At 39.8% G+C, this 27747-nt stretch overlaps 2 protein-coding genes across 7 annotated transcripts in view; both read left to right on the forward strand.

Annotated features, from left to right (window-relative positions):
* LOC108049020 overlaps positions 1-27747 on the forward strand; it is a 105277-nt gene that overhangs the window by 33438 nt on the left and 44092 nt on the right. For 3 of the 6 annotated variants that reach the window (XM_017130030.2, XM_017130025.2, XM_017130026.2), the window contains exons 2-6: positions 13363-13750; positions 14328-14433; positions 15054-15599; positions 16361-17313; positions 18223-18326. In XM_017130030.2, coding sequence (XP_016985519.1) covers positions 13680-13750; positions 14328-14433; positions 15054-15599; positions 16361-17313; positions 18223-18326 — 1780 coding nt within the window. In that variant the 5' untranslated portion in view covers positions 13363-13679. Of the gene's footprint in view, positions 1-13362; positions 13751-14187; positions 14277-14327; positions 14434-15053; positions 15600-16360; positions 17314-18222; positions 18327-19098; positions 19152-27747 lie in introns of those variants that run through there. The other 3 variants (XM_017130027.1, XM_017130028.1, XM_017130029.2) reach the window with 3 other exon arrangements.
* On the forward strand, positions 4221-4924 carry LOC108049024. The gene has a single exon (XM_017130032.1). The coding sequence runs from the start codon at positions 4308-4310 to the stop codon at positions 4755-4757; it is 450 nt and encodes a 149-aa protein (XP_016985521.1). The 5' UTR covers positions 4221-4307; the 3' UTR covers positions 4758-4924.

The raw sequence follows: 27747 nt of genomic DNA on the forward strand, positions 1-27747 counted from the left end.
GGTTGAATTTAGCGGCGAAAATATGCTAAATGGAGTCTCAACCAGAAAGCGAGTAAAACAAAACAGGGCAACAGCATAACGAAAACGAAAACAATAACAAAAACAACAATAAAGAAAACAAAAATAAAAAAAAAATAAATAAAATAAGGGGAAAAGCGAAAACAGCTTGAGCATCACGCCGTAACTGGCAATTGACTGCGAACAGTTCTGCATATAAATTGAGCAGATTGAGATGCAAAGATACGGGCTGCAGGGATACAGAAACATGGATACAGATACGTACATGGACACGGATACAGATACACTTACAGATACAGATACAAATGGGGGGTGGGGGCCTAAGTGACAGCCCCGAAAACGAGATCAAGATTTGTTTCGTTTCCATTTCCGTGACCATTTGCTCCATTCTCCCTGGTGTTTATCCACCTGCCACTTTTCCCGCTTTCCCTCTGCCGCTTTCTCCATTTCCCCGACTTTCCTTCCGTTCCTGTGCGTGTTTATTTGCCTGTACATTATTTGTACACACGATTGCTTTTCGCATATTAAAGACGAATTCATAATAAATACAAAGGCATTGCCATGGTCATATCTCGAGCAATAATCTGGTTGCCTGCTGAGACTTCCTCCTTATAGATATAAAGCGTCCTTTGTTAACGCCAAGTAGGGAAATCAACTCTTTATGGTGGAAAAATGTTTGCGTCGAGATCGAAAATGGCTTAAAGGGACCTTTGTCCATATCACAATGGTATTTTTGACATTTTTCTAAGTTTTTATAAATCCACAGATAATTTTCCTTTGCTATTTGGAAAAATATTTTTTCTTTTTTTTTTGACATAGGATAACAGGTAAGCAGAAAAAAAAGCAACAACCGTGCATTTGTGATTAGAAGAAAAGCCCAAAGATTCTCAAGTTACAGAGGCTGTCCGAAATGTCAATCAAAAATTGAAATATGAATCGTAATTAGGATTTCCTTGGGAAAAAAAGCTGATTAAAATGGAAGTTTTTTGCATTATCCATGGAAATAACTTTAACAATATACAAAAATTATATTGAACCATGAAAACCTAAAACTACAACCGCTCTAAGTCTTTACTTTCAACGGAGTCTTTATTTAAATCATAGCCATAAAATTAGTTCATTTTATTCGGTTTCCTTGCCTTATTTTATTTGAAAATGTAGCTTTTTACGGGCTTAAATGGATATTCCTATAAGGAAAAATGTGACCCACAGAGGGAGATATATATATAAATCTTTAAGGTCTATTCTCGGCGGACTTCTACCCAACTAATTTCGAGACGCCAAGCCGTTCAATTACAAAAGTTTTGCCAGCCAAGTTAATAACATTTATCGCTCCCCATAAAACATATCCTGTTCGGTGTGTGTGAGGGCTTCGAGGCTGTGGAAAAGTTGTTGCAACAAGTTTAACCTTTTTTCCGGTTCGCCAAGGCGACTTCCTTCTTGGCCTCGCTTGGCGCTTCCGGTTTTTCCGACCAGCGAGCCAACATTGACTTATCCGCCATACAAATTGAACGCACACTGATGCACTGGCAGAAAATATTCGATTTTTGACAAATTATGTAATGCTTAAAGCCACATAACGCAATAAATGAATAACTAATAGTTATATTATTTTATACTTAACACTCAAAAATAAGTTTGAATTCTTTTAACACAGTAAGAAAGGTTTGAATTTCCTTTAAAAAAAAATTAAGAGTTCATTATAATCGGCAAACAAATTAACAAATATTTTAACATTTTCGGAATCATTTCTTTTACATGAAAACATTTAATAGATAGCCGAATAAATACTTCAAACGCCTTTGAAAGAGTCAAATCTTTCATCAAATCAAGTCGACAAATCCGGATTGCTTACACTTTTAACAATTCGCGTAATTTTTGATTAGTATTAATTACCTCTCAGTACTTTTTCTAACTGCATATCGAAGCCAAAAGCTGGCCCTACTTTACCTAATAGTTCAATAGCAATTCCTTTAAGTACTTCAGCGTTCTGTGCCACCGAGCACTTGAGTGGATCGAGCGGGGGGTTCGGGGGGCAGGACCTTTCCAGGAGCGGTTGACACATTCCTGGTGGAGTGGAGTGTCTCCCAGGATTTCGGGTCTCCCAGATAACCGCAGCGATGCCCACAAATGCATTTCTCAAATTGCATTACGATTTAACGATGGCTTCTGCTTGATTTCCCTTCTCCACCATCCATTTGCAGTAGGATAATTCATAAATAGCTTTAGATTAATCTGTTCCGGTCGAAATTTCCGCTTTTGATTTCCTTGCCGGGAAAACTGTTTTCGATTTGTTCCCATAAATAAATATTACCTTTTTATATTTGGACTTAAGGACTTCGAATTTTGATTTAATTCATTATTTTTGGCAAAAACCCAAACAAATCAATTGTAATTGTAAAGTAATTATCTCTTAAATATAAATTTAATCCTTAATATTAATATGTAAAAGATAACCCCTTTGTAAAGAAAACCTCCAACAATGTTGTCAGACACTAAACTAAATAAATACAATGTTTAAATATAGAACCTGAGCTTGGAAAAAAGGAAACCAAGCTTCCAGCTTAAAGGAATCTCCCATAAAAATATTTAATTTATTGGTTCTCCAGGATATGGCCTTAATCAATGCGATACTAAAGCACCCACTTAGAGCCCATAAATAATGCCAGACATTCGCTAGTCAGTCCTCAAAGGACCACGACCCATAAATAAAGAGCAAAGTCCGCGCCGAGCACCCAAGTATTTCTCATTCTGAAAATCTTTCACCCTCACTGAAGCTTACAACTCAACTTGAGTTGAAAAATGGTTGAAATATTTGGCATCTAACGGCATTTTAAAGAGCCCGGAACGATATGCAAATGGCGGGGGAAGAAAAAAAAAAAAATCAACTTCGAGCAGGTGAAAAAAAAATTACGGAAAAATCGCATGCCTATGCATCGTTCCATTCTGTTTTATGGTTCATAAACTTTCGCTCCTTGGTGAGTGCTTTTTGCCCTTTTTTTATGGGGCACGTTGAATAAAAAACTGATTTGTTTTGCTCCCCTTCAACGTTTGATGTTTGCCGGCTGTTTCATTTTTTTTTTTTTTGGTTGTTTTGGCTGATTTCAGCCATTTGTTGCCACCAAAATGTGGCTCAGTTTTCCGGGCTAACATATGGCACTCACTTCGGCACAATCAACATCATCATCATCGGCATCATCATTATGCTGACGAGTTGTTAATGATCAACATAATGACGACACGAAGCGCTTTGGGCCAACAAAGTTGTTAACATAAAATGGCTCGCTGCACACATGTACACCCACAATTTGCTCAGATTTCCCAAGCATTTACTGCTTGTGTGTGTGTGTGTGTGTGAGTGTGTGTGTTTAACCACTTTCACCTTTTATAGTCACCATCTGTCATTGCAGTCGTTTCACCTGCGAAAAAAGGTGAAGGGCGGTTAAATAAGACTCCAACGAAAGGCACGTGGAAAAAGGACTTTCAATTTCCGCCACAAACATTTTTTTACAAATTGTATTTTTAAGCTGGGAGACACTTCTAAAGGTAAACATTTAAAGCTATTTTTAACAATTCTTATTGAAAAAGCATAAAATTCTATAATTTACTATCTGATAATTTTGTTAAATAATAATTTGGAGCATACAAAAAACGAATTCCTTAAATGAAACCAAACCATTTCAATTCTCTGATTTATACATTTCAAATACAAAAATAAAATAACATTTTTTTTCTACCCTTTTAAACTTTTAATAAGCAAATGGATAACAAGCTATCGATCAAAATTTGAATATAATTTCTTTCTCTGCACCAATTTCCCGGCCAAAACTTGCAGTCAAAAAAGAAAAATAAAATAAAATGTGAAAATTTCATTAGATTTTGCATTTGAAGAAGGTAAACGGAGGAAGAAAAAAAATACCACCAGAAGATTGAGGCGTTGTTTGTGCTCCGGGGATGAGACTTAGCCAGAAACTTGGGACCTGGGGTTGGGTAAACTTTTCATGTTTTCCTTGGGTTTTCCCCAGTTTTTTCGGGGCTTTCATGCCGGCCGCGGGCGATGGATGATTCTGATTTTGATTTAGCCCATGTTGCTGTGGGTTACTTTTCAATGTAAACAACTTTCCCTCTCCCCTTCGATGGGATTTTCCATGATGAAAAGCAGGCGTTTTCCCAGCCGCCTTTTTCTGGCAACCCAAATCGGATATAGGGCCTTCCATTTCCCACACGACAAGAGTCGAAATCAAAATTTCGTGTCACAGGGAATTTTATTTTGGCAAAAATTCATAAACATGACTGGTCTAAAACTTGGAAATTTCTATACAAAATGCATACCCTCCAAAAAGAAGCGTTTCAAGGGGTTGAGCCAAAGAAAGTACTTGATGAAAGGCCAACCGCTGGGAATGGAAAATACCCCTCGAGTGGATTTTAGTGTGCATCCGATAGTCCTGCCGATTCCCAAAAAATTGGAGTCCTCCGTTGGCTGGGAACCGCTCTCAAAACACGTGATTGGCAGCTTTCAGTTGGAATTCCATCGAGATTCGGTGAGGGAAAGGCTCGAGATCAAGGCCACATTGCCCAGCCCAAGAGTTCCGGAGAAAACGACTCCGAATCCGGAGGATGAGCAACTCTACGAGCTGTTCGTGTGCAACAGCCAGGGCCAATTGCTGGCCAAGATTCCCTTTCTGGAGAGCGACTACCGACGTGCAGCCCACAAGGCCATCGATTCCATGTCCATTTAATCAATCCTGCCATAACAATATGTATCTTCTGAAAATCACAAATTAAAAACCTGCCCATTTTTGCCCGTTAATTAACATTCTGCCTACGCCCGTCCAAATGTCAGCCTTCAATTGCCAACTATCCTGACAGGACTCTGAGTATCGATTACCTGTTTACATCTCCATTTTCATCCCAATTTACTGGGCTTTTTAATTGCCCAAAGTATAGAGATATTGCGCCTCAAAAATGTTATTTAATATTATAATTGTAAAAGCTCCATTATGTGAATAAAATTAATTCCAATGGTATAAATGTATGCCATTTCTCTGAGAAATAGTAAATAATATTCAAACTCGTGCCCACAGCCCGTGGTTATATTAAAATATTTAAAGGCTGTCTTAATTATTCTGAATTTTTCCGCTTCATCCCCAGAAAAACTGGGGGAAATATCAACAAATCCAAAATGTAAAGTCATAAGATTAACCACTTTAATAATCTCTCGTAAGCGATAATAGCAATTGGACGGGATCTGCGGTTTCTGGGAGAGGGGGGGGAAAGGGGCCTGAAGGATGCCAATAATTCCGACCATATATCCACTTGCCACGCACACACACACACAGGGGCACAAAAGTGTGTGTGTGTATTCTGCATATAAGTCGACAGGAACCCTAAGAACATGCTATCAATTTTATTTTTATTTATTTTGCCTCCCTCCACACGCCCATTTTCCCTCGCATTTGTTTGCTTTTGGCTCAGGCTGAGCATATTTTGTAGCTCGTAAAAGTTTTTGATATAAAATGTAAACAAAAGCGAAATGGGACACGGGGAACACACAGCCACAAAACACTGCGCGAAATAACTGATATAATTTTAAATTAGCGAATATATAAGCAGAGTATCATACCAATTTGTATATTTAATCACAAAAATTATTGAAGACAAATTGAACTAAATCAAAATCCTTGCATTTGCATTCACTGCATTTGTTTTTTTTTAAACTTTTTTTATGAAATCTAAATTTTTAAAATAAAATAAGACAATAAGATTTAATATTTTTGTACCAGCCTTGAAAAAGGCAAAACAAATCAAATAACAGTATTCCATATTATTTATTTCATTTAAATTTCATAAACTAAAACTTAGAAATGTATAATTTTTGACATAAAATAATTCATTGCAGCTCTGCATTAAATTAGTATATATATTTGAGCTTTAACATATAATAAGCAATGGTTACATATTAAAAATATTTTATTGTATTCCAGGGTTAGGTCATTTTTCTCTCAGTGTTCGCAACCCAAAATTATGGCGCGTTTTGTAACCAGTAAAAGGCCAAAACGAGTTTCATCTTTCGCTTGCTTGTTTTTGTTGCGGCTTCTGCTTTTTTCGTCGCCCCTTTTCCGTTTCCCTTTTCCGCCATTTTGGACAGCCATTGTGGGTGAGTGTGAGTGAGTTACCGTGCGTGTGTGTGTGTGTGTGTGTGAGAGAGAGCGAGTGAGAGTGTGTGTTCAACGAGCCCCTTCAATGCTCGATGCTCACGCACTTGCACGTATTAATTAAAAAGTTCAGGGTCAGGCCAAGAGACAGACATCAGCTGGCCGAACAAGGACCTAAAACGAAAAAAAAAAAATTAAATGCTGGTCGAAACGAAGAAGGTAGGACGAAAAGGGTCGAAGGGGGCGTAACCCCTGACGTGGTTATTTTTAGAAAGCCCCGGCAATGTTAGTCAAAAATTTCTGTGCTGCTCCTGCATAATTTGTTTACTCTTTTGGCCATTCATTTTGGTACCCTGTAATTTTGGAAACATGTTGGGTGCCCCTCGATGGGCAACTTTTAGCTATTTGACAGAAATTAAGATACAGAGTGGTGTGTAGGCCATAATCATATTTTATAATTATTATATTTGGGCAAATCTGCGCTTCAATACCTTAGAATCTCTATCAAACCATTTCCTAAATCTCTCTCCTATTAAGTAATTCTTTATTTAATTCTAAAGTTTTAATTTATCTAACCAGAATACAAATTGGATAAAATATAAATATTCTATTTTATATTACAAATGCAATTCGGCTTAAATATTTTTAATACTGAATATTGAAGGGGCAATTCGCAGTCGAAACATGAAGGCCATTTTGGCAATGTTCGTTGTACACTAGTTGACTTGCCATTTATCAGAAACAGGTCCCCTGCAGGACTTTCCCAAAGCCACAAAAAAGAAAAAAAAAACAGTGAAAACTGCCAGCAAAACCTGAAAACAAAAGCGGCAGACACACACACACACACATACACACCCTAGATGGGGAGGGGGGGTGGAAAATGGAAAGGGGGTGAAGGTGGGGGAGGTCCTTGCGGGTCACGGAAACTGTGCGTAACTATAATTAATTTCATTTTAGACTGGTTAGCAAATAAACGAGCAAACGATGCGGTTCGTTCACTGGCAGTTTGTTCAGCTTCCACCTCTCTTTTTTGAGCGCCCAACCACCCACTCAGCCACCCAACCACCCACCGAACCACCCGGAAAACACACCCACTACCGGTTGAGACACTATTTTTGACATCGTCCTTGTTGCCATGTTGTTGGCTTTGCATTTTGCCAGCACTTGACTGCCCAATTTTCGGCACAGCACCACCACCCAAAGAACACCACCCAAAGAACACCACCCAAAGAACGCCGCCCCAAAAAACCACCCACTCATGGCATAACTGTTGCTCATATTTGCAAGATTTCATGTCGAGTCGATAGACGAACGTTGAAGTCCTTTGAAGGACCTCAACTCAACCCTTATCAAAAATTCAACGGCATGATTTTATAACCCCGATATTATTGATTCAACTTGAATGCTGAATCATTTTCCCGGATTTTCTTTGACCAACACCAAAAGAGAATCTTGACCCACAACCTAATCGCCTGAAACTCATTAACTTTCGCTCGCTGCAAATATGTTGTTTCATTTTCCTTGTAAGTCCTTGCTGTTTCGTTTTTTTTTTTTTTGCTTAATTAGTAAGCCCCGGTTATTTTTATCTTTAACTGGGGATTTTTCGACTGAGAACTTTTGAGAAAGTCTTAAGAGGCTTTAAATATTTGTATGAAGCATATTAAACAAAACACAAAAAAAGGGTAACTTATTTGTGTAGGACATTAAAATGAATGCGATCAATTTTTTTAAACTGCCTTATAATTTTTTAATCAGAAAATGCTGCAAAGGAGAGCAAGTCAAAATCATAGCATCCTCTTATATAAACTTAAGCTTATACATTCTAAAATATAACTTTATATTCTGGTGGCAACTTTGGTAATGTCCGCTCTGTATTTTAAAACATAAAAATTATAAAACATAAAATTATTAATTATTATTATCTTTGCTGAAAACTTTCATCATAAAAAATCTATAAACACGTCTTGCATTTTCTGTGAATCAACGTTAAATATAAAAAAAAGAACACATCTAAAAAGATACTACTTTTAAATGAGCAACTTTGTGGGCAAATATACTTTCTAGTTTCTAAAATGAAATTTCATGGCACAAAGTTGACAAATCCCATTCATAATATTTGCACCAACTTTTATAGTTTGATCAATTTAATAGCTACAAATGTATATAGAGGGAGTTTGTCGGGCTGACCTGGCTAAATAAATAAAAGTGGCGGAGCCACAGTTGGTTGGGCCGTAAGTCATCCCGAGATGATTCCATCAAATATGCATGGCCCATCATCATCATCATCATCATCGGATCCCAACGAACGGGGCCGAGCTGACCATTTGAATTATGCATGCATAGACGGTAATAGTGGGAGGGAAAAGTGGGCGGAAAAAGTGGGTGGTACAAAATCGGGAGGGAAAAGCAGTGGGGCGGGAAATGAAGGGGTTGTCAGCGCTGGAAAAGCGCAGCATGGCGCCTGCCAAGGAAATTAGATTTCCCAGCAACAATGCGCCCCGTCGGTGTGCCACAGTGTGTATCTGTGTGTGTGTGGGTGTGTGTGTGTTAGCCAGTTGGACAAAACGGCTTAAGTGTTTTCCCAGCGCCTTTTCACCCGATTTGCATAATGGTCGCCGCGGTCGTCGCCTGAAAAGTATGCTACAACTTTTTATCAACTTTGTCAGCGGAAATTATGCTCAGCACGAGTCGCGGTGGTGGTGTTAATGTGTGTGTGTGTATTAGTGTGTTTGTGTTAGTGTTAGTGCTCACACATACACAGGTCAGCGACGGTTCAATATCGCAAATGATATATGTGCGAGTGGCCCCTATAAAAGTCGCTTTAATTATTTATTTATTCAAATGGCTGGCCGGGCTTCTAAGCCGAAAAGCCTTTTACAAAGGCAACCAGAGAAGAGGAAAAGTCAGGAAAAGGGGGAAAAAGAAAGGAAGCGCAGACAGGGAAGAGGGAAAAAGGGGAAAGCGGAAAAAGGCAAAGGCAAAGGCAAAGGCAATGGCGGAGGAAAAGCATTTTTCCAACTTTCTCCAAACGTTTCCTGCAAGAAATTGAAAGTGGCACGCGCAAATTACTTAATCCGACTTTCCAAGTACTTACTGTGTATATATAGGTATACATATATATACAGTAAACTCTTCCTAAAACGAAACAATCAACACCAATAAACAATATCGAAATAAAAGACGTATGACACATTTAAGCGCCATTAATGGCATCTTTAATTATAGAAAATCAATTAAAATTTGTAAAGCAGTAATACAGTAATGACATCTTTAATTATAGAAAATCAATTTCAATTTGTAAAACAGTAATACATTCCATATTTATTTTCTAAAAAACTTGATTGTCTTTTCTCAATCTCCTTACTTAAAAATTTAATGAAAACCATACGATAATATTTTAAATAATTTTTGAAATGAGCTTAGGTCAGCGGAGTGTTGCTTTTTAAAGCGTTCACTGTATATGTTAACAAATATATACAAGCTAGGGCGGAAAATGCCTACACGTACTTTCTGGTCCTTTGATCTAATTTACCAAGCATTTTCAGGTATTCCAACTTTGAATGCCAAAAACGAAACCAAAGATGACAACAACAAGGGCTGAAAAAAATGCCGAAAAAAAACAGAAAATGAAAACTTTAGGCGACGACGAAAATGAAAATGTTAAATGAAAATGGCCCCGAGTGCCGTCAAGCTAAAGCTTCTCCACTTTTCACGTGTCTCCAGTGAGTCCTGGCAGTTAATCAATGAATAGCCGCACCCAACTGTCCTTGGAAGCTGGACAACCACCCGGGCCCAAAACCAACGGGACTCACAGGACGAACAGGACTTACAGGACCAAACAGGACTTACAGCTGGACCCCCCCCTCGCAATTACATCAAAAGGAAACTGTCGGCAGAGAGCCCAAGTAATATTTCAAGGGGGCTGGCCGACAGACGCTCTAAAATTAACTAAATAGCAGAAATCACCCAGAACCACCCCTCGCACCGCATTCCACATTCCAAACTCCGCATTTTGCACCACTGGGACACAGAAAGTCACTTTGGAGGCAGGAAGGGAATCAAAGGAAAGACGTCCAGGTGCCAACGTCCGAAATACTCGCCTTTTATTTCTATTGCATTTTATTGCCAGGACAACAGTTCACAAAAAAATAGAAATAAAAAAAAACTAAAAGGAAAACTGAATGGAACCGCAAAACCGTGGCTAACGTAAAATGCTCACCATTTAACTAAATTGTTTCATTTAGCGGTGGAACAGAGTGGAAATGGGGGAAGAAAAAGGGCAATTGCCGCGGGTGGGGCGATAAATGAGTTCTCAAATATAATACAGATTAATGGAGTCAGGGGATTAGGTTCATCAAATCCCACAGAAGTTTACCAACTTGTTGTGGCAACACGAAAATCAATATTGAAATACATTTTCTTATAATAATTATTACTTAAAGAAAAGTCAGAAATGTTTTTCAAGCTAATCGTATTATTAAATGGTTTACAACTTTTTGCAAAAGCTTATGAAAAGCACTGACTCTCAACATTTACGTTTGTGGATTAAATATAGAACCTGGGAAAATAACTTTTAATTAGCCCGCAGTGTTGAGCAACTTTTTAAGGAGTTTTTGAATGAACTTTGCAGAAAATTGCATTCGGTTTAGGACTGTCTGTGGCAAGTGGAAAAGTGGCAGTCAGGCGTTGTGGAAAATGTGTTTTTTATTCTTCATTTTTTTTTGCTCTATGAACAGCGGTGTTGGGCAACTGGCTGATTGGAAATGAAACGGAGGAGAAACAAATGCAGCCGCCCAATTTCCACTCATCCACTCCTCCGATTGCCGACCCCATGACCTCGACTTCCACATCGACTTGGACTTGGACTACGACTACATTCGTGTCCATGGACAGCTGCTCCAGCTTAGCCGCAAACCGGACCAAAGGACACGGGCAAAAGTGAGAAAATTGAGTTGAAAATTGTTCGTGGCACACACTTCACAGGCAAACGCAAATTGACAGCTGTCAATCAGCCAGTCGCCCACTTGAGCCTGCCACCAGGTGCCCATCCGCCATCCCTTCGAGTCCTTCCTCCCGCAGATCCTCCAGTTGACTCCTGGAGGATAGAGTGACGACAGAGCCTGCAGGTTGCCAGCTGCTCTTGTGCACTTCAAATTGATTAAGCTCGGAGGATTCTGCTGCTGCCCCGAACTTTTCCCAAGTTTAAAAAGGCTCACGGGGGAAATCCTAAAAATTTCACAAGCGGAAAGTACCCTTACACTAGCTAAAGATTATTATTCTTAATATCTTTAATATCAATTAAATTAATTACTTACAAAGAAATAACAAATCTATAGCCCCAACAAATCGCCAGAAAAGAATTTCCAATCTTCATAAAAATTATAAAATATATTTATAAATAATAAATAATTGAATTATTTCAGTAAAAATAAGCTATCCTTGCCAAATCGCTAATGCTTATAATAGAAAATTAAAAATTACTAAAAATATAACTAACCCTAAAAGATTTCTATTAAATTATTATTGCTTAAATGGAATGCCAAATCTGATTTAAAAATAAATACATTAATTACCAACGAAATAATGACACTTTAAATGTGAAAGGCAGCTCAAAACAAATACATTAATTACAAGTCGCAAGTCCTTGGAAATTCCGGCAAATTCATTTTGACACTTAATGGTACAAATTGCAGATCGTCAATTGGAATGTGTGTGCTGCGTACTTATTGGTTTTGAAATTGCTTTCCCTCGAGCATTTCATATTTCACACAGAGCTGGGAAAAAAGTAGGAAACTTTGGTGCTTGGAACTACTTTGGCCAAGTGTTTCATTGACTGGCGGGGTTTCCCCACTCGGGAAACTTGAGTCCGGACTTTTATGAACCTGCCACACACTCGACAACTTCCGGTGCGGTGTCCTTGTCCTTTTACACAGGCACACACACCCGCACACATACACACTCCCTCCATGTGGAGGGGAAGTCCAGCCGTCTGGCAGTTATTAAGTTAATGGCCATAAACTTGCGGCCAAATAAGTTGATACTCCATTTTGATTGCCTCTGCGGAAACGCCTTTGAGCATTAATTCATCTGGATTTCTGCGTCGACCGTTTCCATTTGGCATCTGGCTTAAGTGCAGCCATCTGCTGGCCAGAAACAGTGCAGGCTCAAGCTCAACCTCAGTTTTTCCAAGCCAACAAACACAAGAGTCAAGTTCAATGAAAAAAAAAATCAATAAAAACGAGAGCGTGAACAATATTTAAACTATATTCGCAGGTATATACATAATTTTAATTTGAATATTTTAAAATTAACTTCGGACTTAAACTAACTTTTTCTTAGAACATTTTATCACAAAATTAGACAGCTTACTAAAACCAATTCTTAAGCTAATTTTCCTCTGTGTATTTCCACCTTGCCGAAACACAATGCTGTGTGTAAGCATTTTCGGTTTGGCCAAATAAAAAAATGAATTTCTTGTGCATTATTAACAAGCCAAATATAAGTTGCTACTTATATACTCAGTTATAAGTATCAACTTATATTGTGAAACTCTACCAAGAAACTGAGCATTGTTACTTGTACTTATATTTCTGTGGAAATAAAACACAAAAACGCAGTTGTTTTGGACAAGGAATCGGTCTGTTGCCCTTCGATTTTATTTGTATTTTATTTTGGCAACGGTGCGTATGATGGATTTGACCAATTAAACGCAATTCAAAAGGAGAATATATGCAAGAAATGATCACAAAGCAATAAAAGGAGAGGCAAAGGAATATTTTAAGTTGAACAACAAATAGGTGAATGGAAATCTTAAAATAGTCCTTACAAAATAAAAAAGGAATATTTTAGGAAATATGGCAAAGAGGATTCAATTTTCAAGTAACAAACATACATACACTTTTACATTTCCCTGTTTTACTTTGTTTACTTATTTCAATAATTTCCTTTTTTCGTTCCAATAAGTATATCAAATAAATATCTAGTTATAATGCAAATATTGATAATTATAATTACAAATTATGAAATATATATTATATACTATATGACCCCCTACTTAACCTGTAGTTTGTCCCATTTAGTAAATCCCAAGCCCTTTAGTAAATTGAGATTTGCCCACCATTCGATATATATGAGCCCCATCCAATGCGTTTTAAACCACCAAATACTATTTTCTTCGATTTTTTTCCAGTGTATCTCTATGTGTGTGTAGCAAACCAATCAATCAGTATCCCACTCCAAAAAAAAAAAAAACCCCCGCCCCATTCAATGTTAAAGAAACCAATACCAAGACCTAATCACCGCACTTTCGGCTAGCCGAAAACCCCGAAAGAAAGTGCAGCGCAATTTGTAAACGAAAAAAAAGGATATATAGGAGGATATATGACCTGCTAAGAAAAAAAAAAAGAAAAGAAAGAGAGGAGGGCCGCAGGAGCGGCTGGCGAATAAAAGGATACCGCTCACTTTCGAGGATCGGCGGGCGCTGCCACAGAAACCGGAACATGCGCCATGTCAAAACTGCGGCATTACCGGTCCATGGATCAGCCCTGCAGCAGCACCTCCGTGGTCATACGCAAAAAGTTAGCAAGCCAAGCAAAACATGAAATGCGCTTTCACTTTCCCACAAAAAGCTTTCCTCTCGAACACCTCTACTCTACGCTTTCCTCTATAACACAATACATGTATATTGCACGATAAAAGCAGAGCAAGGACTCTCACCTTGGAGCTTTCACGTCCTTAAACATCCTTTCACTGCATGCCGCACAGCTTTTGGAACTTTCACAGCCTTTGAACCTTCACAGCTTTTGGAACTTTCACAGCTTTTCGGACTTTCTCAGCTTTCAAATTTTCACAGCTTTCGAACTTTCACAACTTTCCTACTTTCCTTTGGCAAACTTTGAGCCTTTGGCTTTCGCATCAAGCTCTTTCATCAAGAAAAGCTTTTTCAGCCAGCTAACAGCCGATCCAAAAATAACATCTGCCATTCAGCCATTCTTCTCCGCATGACTCTGTTCATTCTTACATTTTCCGATTTTCCAATTTTCCAAATTTTCCTTACTTCTTTAATGTCGCATGCCGACTATTAAATATTAAGCCATGCATGAGGTAAATTTTTGTATTTTTAATTGTACTCACTCCAGATTTGTATCGTTGCAGGACTATGACAGCCATTTGCTTCGTGTGCAACCTGCCCATCATGTCGCACCAAGTGGGTTTGGTGTGGCAGGGCGGCAACGGCTGGGACGATCTTGTGCGCGAACAGGTGGGTCTCCAGAATTCACAAAACAATATCAATACACTATTTTAATACACCCACAAGTGAATGAAACACTCATGTGCAATCTACGTAAAGTTCAAAGGAATTACCAACTCGTTTGACCTTCTGCAATTACTTTAAAACAAAAATCTTTCATTCAAAGTGCAAGCTTATTAAGTTACGTTTGAAAGTTAACTAAAATGAAAATGGGTCAAAATTTTGATCAACGTTAAATCGAAAATTTTGAATGCAAATTTTTTGAGAATCGAATCACAAGTCTTTAGAGGTATGCCACTTTGGAATCGGATTAAATTTATTGTATTGATTTTATGCAATACAAAATATAATAGTATTAGTAGTTTAGTGTGGTATAATAGTATTTGATAATATTTTCATAATTTAGACAGAACAGTTGAAATTTAGAAAAAATTAAAAAACACTGTTAGAACTTGCAGCCCAGATTGTTTTAAGACTCAGGAGATTTCTTGCATATTGTAAAATCATAAAGAAAGTACAATAGCATGTGATAATATTTTCACATTTAAGGCAGAATATTCAAATGTTTTGCCTATGTAGCATATGAAATTTGGAAAAGAAAATTAAAAAAGACTGTTCAAACCTTGCAGCTGGAGGAGTCCACCATTCGTCAGCGGCTGGGCGGGCGGCGGGACTCGGCGGCGCAGATCACCACCCCGCCGAGCACCTCGCCGCCGCCGGGACTGCAGCGTCGGCGGCGCAGCTCGCTGGCCCAGCTGACGGACATACTGCGCGAGTGGAGCGGCGGCACCAACAAGCAGCAGCAGCACCACCAGCAGCAGCAGCAACAGCAGCAGCAGCAGCAGGCGTCCCGCTCCAAGGCGCAGCTGAATCGCCGCGAAACGCTGGCGGACCTGGCCCGCAGTCTCCCCTGGCGCACCTCCACCACCACGGACGCCAGTACGGGGGCGGGTGGGGGCGGGGTGGGGTCGAGTGGTGGCACCTGCACCACCTACATGGCGCCACGCAAGCGGCGCGAGTCCTCGGCGGACTCCGGCATCCGGAGCATGAGGTCGCGGCGGGACTCCAATACCGCCGAGTTCGTGCGGCACTGGAACAGGAGGGAGAGCGGGGCAGTTGAGGAGCAGTCCAGCAGCTGTGTCGCCGTGCCCGTCGTCGTCGAGTGCTCTAAAAGCGTGAGTATACATGAATGGCCCCGAGTGTATCCCCAAATCCAGCAAGGATCCACCAACCTGGGCATTTAGATCAATAAGTTGGCATACACACAATGAGGGGCGAAGGCAAATGCACTGCAAGGAAATCCAAGCTAATTACTTGCGAACATTTAGAGACAAAAAAATATATATTTGATAGATCCTTCAATAAATTCCAACTATAAGGTATATGAAGCCCATAACTTGATATTACAAGTATATTGAAATATTTGGAGATATCTTGATACACTTTTAAGAAAAAGAGATGTTTAATTCACATATTATAATAAATATAATATTAAAACAATTTGCGAAATATTTGAAACTAATTAAAAGTCTTTGCTAATATTTCCATAACAAAAGCTTCAAAAAATAAGTAATATATATTTACAAATATTTTAAGAACTTGTGAAAATTCTGCTTTGAATTATTTAAAACCAATTGAAAGTCTTTGCTAATATTTCCATAAACAAAAGCTTTAAAAGAAGTTTAATGTATTTACAAATATTTAAACAAATTGTGGAAATGCTACTTTGAATAATATCCAAGCGAGTGCATTTGCCTGATGTTCTTGAGGGTGGTGCACCTGCACCTGGCACTCCACCTGCGCCACCACCTTGACCACCTTGACCCCCCACCCCTAACCCTTCTCCATCTCGCTCTCTCTGTCTCTCTCTCTCTCCCAATAAACCAATCAACCAATGAACCCACCAACCACTCCACACCGAACTCCGAACCACCAGGCATCCCGGCGCGGATCCGGTGAGAGCTACCTGTCCGGCAGTCGGCGCGACAGCAATGTGGCCGGGCGGGTGACCACGCCCCCGCCGCCGGGCAAATACCAAATGGCCAAGAAGCGGGACTCTTTGGCCGCCCCCGAATTCCCCAACTTCCGGCAGGAGCAGCGACCGTCCACCAGCTCCGCCGGCTCCTGCTCGGACCACTCCATGCCCCTGATATCGACGCACTCGAGCACTCACCACCTCCACCTGGCCCACCAGCAGGTGGACTCCGCCTGCCAGGCTCTGCCACCGCCGACGATCATCACCAGCTCGGTGACGCCGCCGGCGACGAGTCCCACGGCGCCGAAGGGACGCCGCGACTCGCAGACGCAGTGCGGCCGGGTGAATCGGCGCGACTCGAAGGCGGGCGTCAGTCCGGAGCGGGCGCCACGCCTCCAGCGGCTGCAGCGCCAGGCGACCGCCTTCGACGAGGGCTGTCTGCCGGGCGGCGGCGGCGGCGCTGGCGGCAGTAGGCGTGGCTCGCAGCCCGCCCTCAGCCCAGATCCGCCGGACGATTGCGGGGAGCGGCGAACCTCGCGGCGGGACTCCCTGTCGCCGGATAGTGCATCGCGGGGCGGTCGCCGGGATTCGCGGACGCACCTTTCGCCGGACCGCAGCCACGAGCGGGACGGTAGTCCGCGACGGCACACCCTGCGCCGGCAGAGCAGCTCGGCGGCCCGCTCACCCAGGTCGCCGGACTCGAACAGCTGCTGCTCCTCGAGAGACCCCAGCCCGTGCTCCCGTCCGCAGACGCAGACCACCGTGGAGCAGAACCAGCGGCCGGCCATCCGGCGGCAGTCCACCACCGAGGAGATCCTCATCGCCCGCGGATTCCGGCGGCAGTCGACCACCGAGGAGATGATCCGCTGCCGCAACTTCCGGCGACAGAGCTCCCAGAGCGACGACGTCTGTCGGTGAGTATATATCTCTATATATCCCGATTTCCATAGACAATAACAGCTATACTCTAGAGAATCAAAACCGATACAACTTGCCAGTACTTAAACTCAAAAAAGAATTCGATTTTATTGACCCTATATTTTATATAAAGTAAAATAAAATAAAATTATTTTCAAAATCATTTTTGTTTATTAAAAAAATGTTGACATAAGATCCAATTATTTTTTTAAGTTCCAGTTTTTTTTTATGCAACTGCTTAAAGCGTTTACGTTGTCTATTTTTCTTTTGACTAACATTTTGACTTAAGAAGAAATTTACAAAATTTATAACAGCAAAAAATAAACTTATTTTTCTAACAATTTGTATATACAATAGCTAGATAGTTTTATTGAGACAAGAAATTATGACATTTTTATAATTTTAAAAAGCCTTTTAATGCCTTATATAAGATCTTACCCAAAAAGTACATAACCGCAAGGATATAGTTGAGAAATCCTAATAGTTAGGCACTTATTTTCGCAGTTATCGCGGATGGAGTAAAATAGCTTTAACTAATAAATAACGAGCAACCTTAAATGAACTCTTACGCCAAGAACTTATGTCATATTTGAAGTGTTTCTATCTGACAAGGACATACAATTCAATTATCCTAGTAATAATCTGAAATATATAATTGTGTAGGCCAATAATCCTTATAATATCACATCTATATCCCCAGTTATCGCGGCAGAAGTAAAATACATTTAATAAATAAATAAGGAGCATCCTTTAATGAACTCTTACGCCAAGAATTTATGTTATATTTGAAGTGTTTCTATCTAAGAAGGACATACAGTTCACTTATCCTAGTAATAATCTGAATAAAATTTGAAATATATATCTTTATAATATCCTTATAATATCACATATGTATATATCCCCAGTTATCGCGGCAGGCGTGACTCCTCGGCGCAGATAATCGATGGAACCATCGGCACCATGACCGTGGAGACGACCAGTACGTTCTTCGACTCCAGCACCCAGACAGGTGAGTCCTTTTTGTTTTTTGAATTTGCCGCATCCCTTGGTCCTGCCAACCGGATGTGGAGCTTTCCTCGTGGAAAGTTTTCCCGCCTGAGCTTGCCGAGCTTTGGGCCATTTCCCAGTGGTTGTTGGGGGGAAAGCTGCGCACAGCTGATGGCAAACCCGAACAGCTGTTCGCTGGCCAGGACCTGTCCACTCGGCCTCGTTTACTTGGCGTCCTCCGTCCGCAGGATGCCATTCAGTTGGTGTTGAAGACGCAGCCGTGCCACATGCCACCGCAACAGCAGCAGCCAGTCGAAAGCAATCGAAGTGGTGCCTTCGCCAGCCGGCGAATATAGTGAAAACCATAAGGGAGTGCAATCGAACAGGATATACGAAGAAAGCCAGGATATACGAGGCACAAGCAAAGGACCCAGTGAACGCGGCAAAAAAACGATGCAAATGTTGCGAATGATGAACAACTATCGCGAATCTCGCCATTGCGCATAAGTGGCTGAGTGTGCGTTGGCTGCCTGCGTGCGTGTGTGTGCGTGTGTGTGTGTGTGTATATCCTGCCTTCACATATTTTTTTTTGTGTGTGCGTAAGTGTGTGACTGTGTGTGTGTGCGAACACTTTTCATTGTTATCCTCCCGGCCACATTTCTCCGCATCCGCATCCTCCTCCGCCGAAACTCCAGCGACGTGGCCGAGTACGTCGATGTCGCGGGGGGCGGGGGCAGCGGCAGCGGGAGCGGCGGCGGTACCGCCAGCGTCACCGCTCCGCTGCGCAGTGGCCGTCGCCAGCCGTCGAGCAGCAGCGCCAGCAGCAGCAGCAATCGCAGTCGCAGCGGTCTGTATATCGACATACATATAAATTATATTGTATTTATTATTTATTTATTTTGTGGCCACGGCTTATATACACACTGTATGTGGGGCACTGCGCATCGCATCTCTTGGCCAACTCTTACTTGTTGCATGCGAAAGTGGCCGAGAGGCAACGACTTCTGGTGCCAAGTTCAGACACCCAAACAAACGTTTCCCCACTTCCCACTAAATCTCAAAAAATTATGTGCTTAAATATATTCTTCAGCATTTTTTTAAACATAGCTTTAATAAGACGTTAATCACAGATTTCACTTCCCACAAAATCCCAAAAAAATATTGTTTTTAAATATATTCTTCAGCATTTCTTTAAACAAAGCTTTAATAAGACGTTACTCACATATATTTTGAGATTTTAATCGCGGTTCCAAGTCCAAGTTAATTTGCTTACATTCTTAACCATTTTTACCTATTTATCATATTATTTTTGGTGTTTCTAAAAACAGATATTATTATCAACAACAAAAGTAGTTTAATTTCCAATAAATTTCCTCCAAAGCTAAAATAATAGTTTATGTTATCGAAACGACAAAGATTTAAAGGCAAATTTATCAGGGCTTTTAAAACCAAATTCAGACACAAAGAAAAACGTGCCCTTAATTCGATTTTCCTAACCAAGTTCACATTATTTATATTCTTAGACGAAACTTGGTCACATAATTATAATTAATTTTGAGACATTAGGCACAAATTTTACATCAAAAAATATTTTCTTATATTATGGATTGCATTGTTTTCTCATCAGTGCTAAATGAACTCGTGAACTCTTGCCTGGAGTTCAAGAACTTATCAATTTTCCGAGAATTTTCCGAGAAATTGGCAATTGAATGCCAGAGGAGTTTTCCTTTTTTGGCAGCCGCACAAGGCGCCACGCCCCCTCCTTGGCCTTACCGCCCATCGAATGGCTTTTAATGAATGAAAGTGCACTGTCTGTGTGTGTGTGTGTGTGTGTGAGTGTGAGTGTGCTGGTATTTGTAAGTATATGTGTGACAGTCGGGAAAATGAATGAGTGCTGACTTTGCAGCTCTCTCTGTCGCTCTGCCGCCTGTGTTATGAATGAAATGTGAATCGAGTTTGATACTGATGCAGCAACAACGGCAACATTGGCCACTTTCCCATTCCCAGAGGGGGTAACACCCACCCCCCTCACCCCCCCGGCCAAGCCATTTGGCGCATTTCCCAGCTCCAAGTGCAACAAGTTTTCCTACGCGATGGCCAGCGAAAAACTTTGGTCGCATTGAAATGCAAAATTTATTGATTAAACCTGTTGCCAGACGGGCGACATCCAAAGCAAAAAAAAAGCAAGCAAGGTCAGAGGGCTAAAACATGACCTGCGGCACAATTTAAAACTATTTTTAAAGTGAGCCAAAACTAATTAGTATTACTATAAAAATAAAACAAGCAAAATGGAAAGGACTAAAGAACTGATATTGACGAGTACTGCTGCTCCTTCCAATTTTATACAAAATATTTGCAAAGCAAAGAACAATTATTCTTGCTTATATTGATTTTGTCTCTACAATGGTTATATTAAATAACTAAAATTAACCTAGATATTATATGATATACCAACTACAGCCAATAATCACAAAATATTGTTCTTTTTGTTGCTGTTGCTTATTTATATCGACTAATTTCAACGTAGAAATTAAATAATATACCTCAGTGGATAAATACAATACAACTTTAGAATTCCAAGTTTAAATAAAAGACTATTATTTGCTGATTAATTAGTTTATGGCAACCGAGTCAGAATCAGAAAATCTCATTCAAAGTGCTTCAGCTTAAGCACTTTGAAAACTACGATCCCGTATGCTCGCCAATTAAGACCAATTGATGTCCTGGAAAGGATTTACGGCAAGTGGCTGCTGCATGTCCTGCTGCCCTTTGTTCGCTCACTAATTAATATTGAGTGTGAGCTCAGCAGGAGTAAAAATGTTCAAGCACTTGATTCAATTTAAGCAATTAGTCCTTGGTTGGCTATTGCCAAACAGACAGAGTAATTTCATTTGTCTGCCCAGGATGCTATTATCCTGGACACGTTTAAATTCAAAATGCTGTTGCATTGTCTGTTTTGCAACGGCAAGCCAATGTGTCGCTTAAATGCGATATGCACGACTATCCAATCCATTAGGTCGCAGTTCATCAAAGGACGCCCCCCCAAAAGGATTATCACGAACAATTGCCGGACTGTAGTCCAATTAGTATCTCAACTGCCTATCGATTGCATTCATTTTTTTTTTTATTTGCGTTTTTACGATACACACGAAGGAGCAGGGCAAACAAGCCGGTTCAGAGGTCATTGTTGTGCCACGAAATTAATGTTAATTTATGGACAAAAAAGGGGACAATTTTATTACCAAATTCGGATCGATGGAAGTGCCACGTCACTATGCCCCTCGAATGCCCAGCAGTAAATCACCATTAAATTCCATTTTACATAGAAAACTAATGATGTAGAAAGAACTCGCTCAGTACTTTTAACTTAATTATAATAACCACTAAATAAAATTAGCGTCAGAGTGGCTTTTATTTTTGTAACGCTTTATTTATTACAATTGGAAGTAGTTTTTTATATGAACTTAAATAAACACATTCAAATAGGGACTTTATTATGCGTGCTCAAATTCATTAATTCCATTATTGAATTACCTCTTTCTACTCAATACATTTTTTTAGGTAAATGGTTGGGGATTAAACACTTTTTATAACATATTCAACTTATTCTGAAATTCGGTTGTACTATAAGGTATAGAGTAAAATAATTGTAAAACCATAAAGTAAATAAGTGCAAAGGGAAAACCGTTAGATAAAATTATTAAATCTTTTATATTCCATGTTTAAGTATGAATATAAAATGTTTGTTTTATGAACATTATTATCATGTTCTGCAAATTTTGTTGTCACAATTATTTCATTGTTTAAAAATCAGCTGCCTTAATCAGTTTTAACACTACGAAACGCACTGTCCCAGATCTCACCTCTCGCCAAGGTCGACCTGCGGCTTTTCTCCTCGAATTTATTCTTATGAACGCATCAATAATGGCACAAAGAAATTTTTGGCGCCTAATTGATTGTCCGGACACGAGTGATTTATCGTCGAATTAAAGTCATCGCGATGAAGGTCGAAAACAAGATGTATTTGTGTTCGCGAAAAAGTGTTGCATATGCCAGGGCGATTTCCCCGGGGGATCCCCGAAAGAAAAGTTTAGTGACGGAGGGTTATTTGAGATCCCCTGATTGATGGGCTGACCTAATGGCCGTGTGCCCCTCTCATAAAACAGTTCGTAATCGAAGGAATTAGCAAACGCCGCCGCCACCCGCCAATCGATTCGAAACTGGCAACTGGAAAGTTTTCAAATCGGCCATAAAATGCAAATTGTTATGGGGGATAGGGCCAAATAAAATACTTGGATACCTGCCGAAGATGATGGACTCACAATCGCCACCTGAACAGTCCCAAAAAGTGGGCGTGGCCGGCCACCGCACAAATGTATAATGCCATTAACAGCTGTCACTTTCGGGCTGTTGAAATATTTGACAGTCAAACACGAGTGTCGCATAAAAAGTGGCGAACAAAAAATAAGAAAGAAAAAAAATAACGAAAACCGAAAATAACAAGGAGCCCATAAAGCGACGAAGACAACGAGGCGAAGGACATAGAAATGATAATAATAATAATAATAATAATAATATTGAGACAGCATTTTAGTTTCGTGGTAATGGCTCGCGTTTATTTGCCAAACAAGATGGTTGTCAATTGTTGTTGTTCCCTCGCCGTCTGTTCCTTGTTATTCCATCGCTTTCTCCGCCACTTTCTCCACGCGATTGTGTGTGTGTGTGTGTGTGCGTTGTCGAGGAGTATCCAAATTGCGACACCGCCTGCTGGAGCCTTTCGTCAATCATACGCACCGTTGTACGCATTACAACCCCCTGGACGCCACAGGCTATAAGTCAGCCTAATGCCGCAGGAAATCAATATCGTCTTCGCCTAAGAAAAGCTCCATGTCCTGCGCTAAACTCTGGCCACTGGGAAAGCTCTGGCTGCCATTAAGGGTTAGGGTATGGGTTCGATTGTCGGTTTTTCGGGGCAAACTGTCAGGCCGTCCACGAACTCGCTCAATCAGCAGCCAGGATAAGTTATTAATCCATCCAAGTGGGTCACAAAACTGGTAATAAATATTATATTTTCATCTATCACCGGCTATATTGACAAATACTCACAATTATTGCCTTATTATTATTTTTATTATCATGATAGACCCTAGTGTTTTCAGGTTAAACATGCGTTTATAAAACTCCGACCCTGAAATTCAAGATCTTAAACCATTTCAAAAATTTAAAATCTGTTGTTGAATCAAAGACTAATACATATAATTCGTTTTTAACAAATATAATTTTGTAATGACTCCAAAGTAACAGTTAAAATATCTTAAATTAAAACCAATTTAATGCTTTCTATTTCATTGATTATTTTAAACTGCAATAATTATTATTATTTTCACTTTATAAAAATAATATTGAGACAAATTGCTTAGAATCAAACCACACATTCCCATTCATTGACAACCGAATTTAGTTGAAAGGCATTTATGTGACGAGATTTTAGCAATTTCATTGTTGTTTTCATAAAAGTGTAAAAATAGGAATGACTATTCTTTTTCTTTTATTAAGGATTTTCCTTAACTCCTTTTGCAAAGGTAATAACTAAAAAAAACACTACCTAAGGCTTGTATATTGAAAATTTATTTAACGATTACTATTCATAGTTTTTGCTGTAAAACTAAAAATTTAACTGCTTATAATCCGTTCACCTACAAAATCGGCAATTTCCTTCGCCTTTTCTTGCGGCTATTTTCATAAAATCAAATTAACACACAACTCGAAGCACGCAAAGGCGAAAAAAAGTATGGGAAAGCCTCAATGCTGCTTCGCACTAATTGAACTGAGGTGAGGTGGGTGGGTGGTGGGTGGTAGTTGGGTGAAAGGTGGGTGAAAGGTGGGTGAAAGTTGGGCGAAAGGTGGGCTTGTGATAATGGGTTGGCTGTTGGCCAGACAGAATGTTTGACTTTGGCTCAATTAACACCGCTCACAGAATGGTCGACTCATAGATTCATTAAAATACAGCAAACAAGGCTGGACAAGATGGAGGTGTACCGTTACCACCACCACCACAAGCACACTCTGCCACGCCCACACACCCACACATGGACAGGACAAACAAAGGACGCCTGTGTGTGTGTGTGTGTGTGTGTATTTTAGTAATTTGGATTAAACATGCAGTCCGGCGGGAAAGAGGACAACGGCGAGGACAATAGAAAATCACCTGACCCATTAACCAGCAATGCTTACAATGTATGTCCCTCTCTTTTCCGCACAGTCTGCCCATCTCTTTCTTGGCCCTGTGTGGTGTGCCGGTGCTGAAGTTTGAAGTTATTGCTTTCATTTCCCTGATGTCGCTCCCAGACGCTTAGAATTTAATTAATTTCCGACTTGGCACGATAAGTCGGCATACAGCCCGTACACATCGTTTAAATACGGCGAGTATTTAAGGTCGATTACTTACTCCATTTCATTACACTTTCCCTGATTCAATGTGATCGGGTATTATTTAAGTTAAGCTTAGCTGGTTCATTGAGCATTCCAAAATGGTTTAAAGGTTAACATCTTTGTGCGGAATTACCAGGCATTGCTTAAATATGATTATTGTATATTTGAATTTACTATATTCCTTATGAATTAGTAGGATCTACAAATTATAATATATGTTACTCTTTCTTGTATACTTTCTTTGTTAAAAAGTACCTCTTGTATTGATTTATAAAATATTTTGTGGTTTGATTTATTAAGAATATATTATCACTTTTTGGGGATGATATATGATATACATTTAAATTTGAACAGAATTTTGTTTGGAAGAGATTTTAATGATACACCCGATAGAAACCCCTTTTATTTCCCTTTTAATTGTGATTTAAAATAAAATGGTTTATATTACCAGTTCGCTCTTTAAAAGTTCCCCATTTTAAAAAGAACAAATAACTTATAACTTATCAGCTTGGATTGAAAAAGGGAAACCCAATGATTACCTTGACACTGAAACCAAGTGAGCAAATGTTCCTTATTTCCTGCCATTTGGCGCAACTAAGCCGATAGCCCAAAAACCGAATCGAGTCAACCGCAAAAAGTCAAATCGATGGGCTTTCTCGGCCAGAAACGACTGTCAGCAAATCTGGCTGAAAGCGAGCATATATATGTATATATATGTGTTGGGATTCTGGGAGATGGGACCGCAGCATGTTGTCGCTTTTTGCTAATTGGGGACACGGATGAGATCGAGCATCAGATGAAAATAATTACAAAACAGTTTACTCAATAAGACTCCAAGTGATTTAACCAGAGCTAGGATGTCGGATGTGCAGAGCTGACATTGATTGAGCGAGGACTGTGCGGTGGAGAGGGGGTGTTCAGCTAATGGCCAGGACTTTGAAAAGGACTCACCTTCGCTGCTGACAGTCACACGCAGGACTCATGAATATTACTTGTACAAAAGATAGAAAAAGCCAAAAAAGAAAACGAAGAGGAAACCAAGGAGCGAACCAATTCCTTGGACCTCCAAATAAAAAAAAAACTTTTGATCAAGTTTTTCGCTACCACGATTTTCATAAAGATTTTCACAAGCAAACCAACTCACATCCCTTTGTGTGGTCTTATATCGAGAAACTTGCACGCTCACAACCATTTCAAAACTGAATTAACTTTTGTTGCACTTTGGGTTACTTAAGCCAAACCCTCTCCCTTTCAAAAATCTACATATACGCCCCCCACTTTCGACTTTTTAATATGTATTCTTTTGGCAAGCAAAGTTTTTATGTAAATTGCCCGGCAGCCAACGAACTTTCAGTGGGTTTCGTTTTCGGGCTTTTTTGGATAAAGGTTTATATACGCACACATGCGAGTCTGCGGACTTATTCGCACATCTCTTGTTCGACACTTGTGCCAAAGGCATCTGGGGATTCTATGAGTTCCGACAAATTTGCGACCGGGGAACAAAGTGAACTGGCAAGTTAGTTTCGGCAAACATTTTCATTCGAGTCGGGTAAAGGAATTTTTTGAAAAAGAAGGGAAAGATTCTTACTGTCGATCTAATTGGTTGGTATTTATATCTATTTGTTGTACTTATCAATAGGGTATTATAATTGTAGCTGATTAATAATTGTTTCTGATCAGCATCACTAAATGAGGTTGTACCTCAATGTCCATCTAAGATGATGGACATAACTTTCAATTCCAGGTGGATTTGGAATAGTATTCTTTTTGAGTTTTTCATTTCATATTTATATTTATTTTTCATAAGGTGGTTGCCAACACTTTTTTAAATCAATAAGAAAAACTACCTTTCTATACGTATTGTTTTCGTATAAATTTAAATATTATAAGATGAAGTCCTTTATAAATAAATACTCACGCTTATTACAACTTTCAAGCCAGTTCAAAATCTTATTTTTAAGCCATAAATCCATTGAAAACTTCGATTAACCAATGCCACTTCCGAACCAGTTGACATGTGTGACTCGTTCCATTAACGATTATCATCGCCTGGCACGCAAGTTGACAGTTTTCCCAGTTTTCCCAGTTTACCCAGCCATGCCATTTTCCCCACCATCTCACCATTTATCCGTTGGCGTTGGGAGGCCATTCAACAAGTGCGAAAAGTGCGGCTCATGTTTATAAATCAAATCTGCGGTGCTCGAAATCAGCCAGCCCAATCCTGGCAGGCCCAAAAATTAATCACAACTCATTCGTACATGGTGTGCACTGAGCCCCAAATCCATTTTGTGTCGTCTACTTTCTCAACCCGGCACATGTGGCCCTGGTTGGGGGAAAATGTTTTGTGGGGGGGGAAGTATGGGGAGGGCGGCTAAAAAGTGGGCGGACCTGCGGAGCATTTAGTCGACGGCAGCGAAACATTTTTGCGCACGTTAATTCCATTAAAAGCCGCATTATGCGCGCCTGGCGATGCCGCAAAAAAGAATTTTACGTGCCGACTTTGGAATTTATGTTGCATACTTCGTCTCCTATTTGTATTCCTATTTTTGTGGCTTTTTGGCAACGGGCAAAATAATGGTACCGAGATTTTAAAGGGACTATCAAAGCTCGAAAAAACAATTTAATCCTTTGAGTACCTTCTGTAAAATAAAGCGATTTTAATTGGCAAAAATTGTAATTTTATTTTTAAGCATTAGACCTTGAAAAACATTATCGCGATTTAAGGACTTTTAAAATTTTTTTGTTGTATAAAGAAAAATGAAGCACATAAATTATTTTGTTTTTAAAAAAAAATTATTCTTAAAAAATTAATGATTTAAAGGCATATTGTCTATAAATATATTATTACTAGTTATTTTCGCGGAATTTAAAAAACAAAAATAATTGCTCACACGTAACGTTTGGTATATGCATGCACTTTTGCTCAACGCACACGGGGCGTATACTTAATATTATTGATTCCATAAGCTGGTGGGACATCTGCAGATGATTTATTGTGCGAACTGTTTGAC

This window comes from Drosophila rhopaloa, unplaced genomic scaffold (genome assembly GCF_018152115.1).
Source record: "Drosophila rhopaloa isolate 14029-0021.01 unplaced genomic scaffold, ASM1815211v1 contig_3, whole genome shotgun sequence".
In the NCBI taxonomy this organism is placed as follows: Eukaryota; Metazoa; Arthropoda; class Insecta; order Diptera; family Drosophilidae; genus Drosophila; species Drosophila rhopaloa.